The sequence below is a fragment of the Austrofundulus limnaeus genome, unplaced genomic scaffold (assembly GCF_001266775.1).
Source record: "Austrofundulus limnaeus strain Quisiro unplaced genomic scaffold, Austrofundulus_limnaeus-1.0 Scaffold218, whole genome shotgun sequence".
Taxonomy (NCBI): Eukaryota; Metazoa; Chordata; class Actinopteri; order Cyprinodontiformes; family Rivulidae; genus Austrofundulus; species Austrofundulus limnaeus.
The window spans coordinates 90,781-95,730 of record NW_013952620.1 but is presented as its reverse complement, the minus strand read 5'-3'; the positions used below and the strand labels follow the sequence as shown (position 1 = coordinate 95,730).

At 37.7% G+C, this 4,950-nt stretch overlaps 1 protein-coding gene across 1 annotated transcript in view; it reads left to right on the top strand.

Annotated features, from left to right (window-relative positions):
* agpat2 (1-acylglycerol-3-phosphate O-acyltransferase 2 (lysophosphatidic acid acyltransferase, beta)) overlaps positions 1–4,182 on the top strand; it is a 47,363-nt gene extending 43,181 nt beyond the window's left edge. Inside the window, exons 5-6 of the mRNA XM_014019366.1 lie at positions 1,437–1,509; positions 1,584–4,182. Of these exons, the coding sequence (XP_013874820.1) occupies positions 1,437–1,509; positions 1,584–1,741 (231 nt within the window). The 3' untranslated portion in view covers positions 1,742–4,182. The remainder of the gene's footprint in view (positions 1–1,436; positions 1,510–1,583) is intronic.
* Positions 4,183–4,950: the final 768 nt, after the last annotated feature.

Here is a 4,950-nt window from a genome sequence, read left to right as displayed (position 1 = left end):
CTTTAATATTGTTTATTTACTGTCTTAGTTGTGTGTGGTGTTTAATTTACATTTTGGAGACTGAGAGTCCACTTTGTTAAACATTCTTTTAAAAATGAAAGTTTATTGATTTATTACACTTACATATTATGCTTTTATAATTATTAGTTGTAAAACGGTCACCAGGCAATATTATCGCTTATCGCAATAAATTTTGAGACAATTAATCGCCCAGCAAAATTTGTTATCGTGACAGGCCTAGTTGGGGATAGGGTTGGGTCGTATTAATGTTTTTCATACCGACATACCTTTAGATAATACTGCGGTATACCGTATTACTGGGGCAGGGTGGAAAGGAACAGGGTGTGGAGGGTGGAGTGTCTGTCCCCTGTTGTTATTTTCTCCCACTCTTGTTGACTCCATTGCTGCCGAACTCCAACTTTCATGTCTTTTTTTTCTTCCTGTAAATTAGTTTTTCACTTGTCAAATAACTTTGGGAGTCTGACGCTGGATTGAGCTTTTTTTTTCTCCTTCTGCTTCAATGCTCATCAAATAAGACAGTCATTCAGAATTATTTTCCATAACTCTGGCTTTACTTGGTCTATCAACACAATATAAAAACTGGTGTATAGCTTGAACTAGCTATAGTTTGTGTAGCTTGTGTACTGTTAAATGCAAATTGAAACAGATTCTTAGAGTAAAGTCAACTTTATATAGCACATGTAAAATCAACTGCCGTTGGCCAAAGTGCTTCACATGTTACAACTAGAATTTGCACATTCAAAATCTCTGAAGGGTAAAAATGATTTAACTTTAGACAAAAGTCTAAGTTTAAAAAACGATCTCTTTACTACAGAACTAATCTGTTTCTCAAAGTTAAAATTTGAATCGAAGAGCACCCCCAAATTTTTGACATGGGATTTTACAGATGACTCTAATCTACCAAGATCTATAGGAGAAGCACTGTGATTAACACTGGGTCCAAAAATAATAACTTCAGTTTTAGTGTCGTTAGAATTTAAAAAGTTAGAAGAAGTTAGACGTTTTGACCTCAGTGAGGCAGTCGAAGAGTGGTTTTAATGAAGTCTTATTGTGCTTTAATCGAAAATAGATCTGAGTGTCATCTGCGTAGGAATGAAAAAGGTTGTTAAATTTTCTAAAAATAGAGCCTAAGGGTAGCATGTATAGGGAAAATAAACTGGGACCAAGAATGGAACCCTGGGGAACCCCACATGTGAGAGGGACTGAGGAGGAAACAGAAACAGAGGGGGTATCTTTCCTGCTGGGGTGATTTAAATCAGTCATGTGACTTTGGACATGGCGTATCCAGGGCGTTAACCTATTAATAGTTATTGGCTAAACACCGTAATTAATTGGGATTACTTTTTGAAACTATCTCCCAACTCTAATCACACACTGATGTGATGAATCTTGTTTCTTTTTGTCAACTCTTGCAGGTTCCCATCATACCTGTAGTTTTCTCCTCCTACAACAACTTCTACCTTCGGAAAGAAAAGCAGTTCAGATCAGGTACGTCAGAAAGTTCAAACCTTTCGAGTGCACGCTCGCGAGTTTTCTGACACTGCAGTTTTCTGTCTCCGCAGGGACCATTAAGTTAAAGATCCTTCCAAAGATTGAGACAAAAGGGATGACGGTGGACGATGTGTCGTCTCTCTCAGACAAGTCCTTCAGCCTGATGCGCTCCGCCTTCCTGGAGATCTCCGACTCCGTCACCCAGAGCAACGGGCCCTCAAGGCACTGAACGTCTGCCGCCGTCGAGCCTCTTTTTCTGCCCCCGTCTGAGAAACGACTACCCGCCCGCCCCCACCCTGCTTTTCCCAGGTTACCTGGCCAGGAAGCAACATGGAACAGGTCTCTTCCTGTCTAGTTGACGCCTGGACCTGTGAGCACAGTCAGTCCCGACCCTCAGCGCTGCTCCGCGAGTGGAGTGACGGACGACGAGCCGAACTGCTGCATGCCTTTTAGATGGCTCTGTCCACCTTCTCTGTTGCTTTATGCTCTGGCTTTGTTATTGTTCTGCTTTCTAAGCAGTTTGTCTTTTTTTATTTTTATAAATCTTCATCTGCCTTCTGTTCAGCTGATTTAATTTGAGCAGGTTTATTCTTTCTGTCCATAAGTGTCACTGCATATTAATGTTTCCCCCTCATGATGCCTTAGTTTCAGTGACGTATGGACACACTTATTTAAAGAACCCGGTCTCCTTCCTTTGGTCATTATTAGCTGTCCTTCCTGCGGTCTTTTTTGCCTCAAAGCAGACGGAGCTACGTGGAGCGGTGGACCGAGTGGAGCTTCTGCTCAAACGTGGACTTTATGAATTGAACTCCGTATCCATCATCGCTCTGCAGCTTAGTGACCCGTAGCTTAGCCATGTCAGAAACGGTTAATGAAAGGTGTGCTGTTGTTGTTTTTCCCACTAAAAGCTTTTCAGTTTCGCTGACCGACTTTCACCACGAAGCAGCAGGTCTCTTCTAACTCGGCTCTGTTTTTTTATTTTCACACAGATTTGTTGTTTCGGATGCTTTAAACTTAAAGAATCTGTAAAATGTGTCAAACAAACCCAAAGGTTTCCAGACCATTTCAGCATCACTGTTCCAAAGTTCAGTGTGTTGTCACGATGAGGACTGTCTGATTGTTGCTCACTGATACAGGACTTATTGATAAGAGGCTGGGAGGGGCTGATTGAGTCAACCATTTACTAATTATTATCAACCAGAACATGAAAATATGTTCCTAAAAAGGTTGAGCAAGGTAAAGTGTTTCTTCTTGATTTTATTCATCTAAAGTTGGAAAAACAAAAGGTCTGCTTCAGCTCGTTTAAGAATGATTAACCTCTAGTGAAAGTTTGAGGTTATTTAATGAGTTGTGACATATTTTGTTCTAAAGGGATGATCGTATTGAGGTTGGTGTTCTGTCAAATAGTTATCAGCAGTTTCTTAACTAATATCAGTCGGAGAGCACGTACAGTGAAAACAGTGCAAAAGTCTCTCACCAGGCTAGGCTAATGGTTAGCCAATCAAAGGCCGGTTTCCTGTAATGCATCTTGATACGAGGTTAAAGTTTGCTCCAGTCTGACCTGTACGTTCAGCAGCTTCAAGCAGACATTAGGACATATATAATATTTTATATATCATCATTTTTAGGAGATTTGTTTTAAAAAGTCTGCCGTTTTCATCACTTCCTTCTCTATGACTGATGACAACTGATACTATTGAACAGAACACGGCCTCAAAAGTGACTCGATTGTTTTTTTTAATAATCACAACATGAAAATCTTGTTGAATAAGTTAAATTTTTTGGCAGCTGTTGGGTCTCTGATTTCATTATTTTATTATATATTTTTAGTTCATTTAAGGTTATGATTTATCACCATGATGTTATTTCATAATTGGTGAAGAAACGAACCTCTGAAGCTCACCCCGGTCCTGGTTTAGCTGACGGCTGCGTTCAAACAGTGTTGGAGGGTGAGGAGCAGGATATTCTCTCTGTAGAGGAAGTCACGTGTTCTTCAAAAGATCTAATCCAGAACTTGGGTTTTGAGCATTAAAGTTATATTTAGACTGAGTCCTTTAATTTAACTACTTATTAAATCTGTTAATCGCTGAATGCAGCTTTAGTTTTAGAGATTCCTACTTTAAAGTCAACGTCACAATGGCTTTTGTGTTTAACACTAAGTATTGAACTACTAAATAACTAAACAATTTTTATTTCAGTTTGTTTTTGCCTTTTTTTTTTGGTAATCTATGAAAGATTATTTAACTTCTACAGTAAGTTGTGTCCAAATGTTGATGAAGCACTCGACCAAATTGACTTCTTTCAAAAATATGATTTAAATATTTCAAATGTCCAGTTAATTTATTCCTTGTTTTTGTTATTTTGTAATAAAAAGCCCTGGTTTGTGAATTAGTGTCTCAGCTCAGCACCTGTTGTTTCACCAAGTGTTTAACATGGAAATTCTCCCCTAACTTTATTAAAGCACTTTTCATGTTTATTTCAAGACACTTTTTTTTTTTCAGATTTACTTTTGAACCAAAGTGTAATTTAGATGGATGACAGAAACACTGACTGTTCATAAATGCTCGTTAACGTTTCAGGTCATAACTAAACCCAGTAGCAGTCTTCATTTAATTTGTTCCGGGGAAATATGAATGCCATGCGTCAAAACGAATAAATTTTTTTTTCTTACTCATTTCTCCACTGATTTTTTTTTTCTATCAAACTTTTTTTTAGACCACAGTTTAAAAAAAGCTAAATATTTATTTTCAGAACCTCAAACTGAAAGGCTAGTTTTTTTTGTTTTTTTTTTTGCAAATTCGGCCTCTTAGCCACTTCAATATTCCACCAGCGAAATATTTTTTTTAACATTTTAGCAAGATGATGAAAGGAAAGAATTTATTTGTGCACACATGACAGATTACAAAACATCTAAAATGTTCTTTTTTTAATTATTTTTTTATTTTTGTAAATATGGTGCATCATGCTACGGAGCCTGCGAGGGGACATGGGATTTTTTTTTCTTTTGCGTTCCCACCCAATAGATTTTTTTTCTTTTGCGTTCCCACCCAATAGATTTTTTTCTTTTGCGTTCCCACGCAATAGATTTTTTTCTTTTGTGTTCCCACGCAATAGATTTTTTTCTTTTGTGTTCCCACGCAATAGATTTTTTTTCTTTTGTGTTCCCACCCAATAGATTTTTTTCTTTTGCGTTCCCACGCACTAGATTTTTTTTCTTTTGCGTTCCCACACACTATATTTTTTTCTTTTGCGTTCCCACCCAATAGATTTTTTTCTTTTGCGTTCCCACGCACTAGATTTTTTTTCTTTTGCGTTCCCACACAATAGATTTTTTTCTTTTGCGTTCCCACGCACTAGATTTTTTTTCTTTTGCGTTCCCACACAATAGATTTTTTTCTTTTGCGTTCCCACGCACTAGATTTTTTTTCTTTTGCGTTC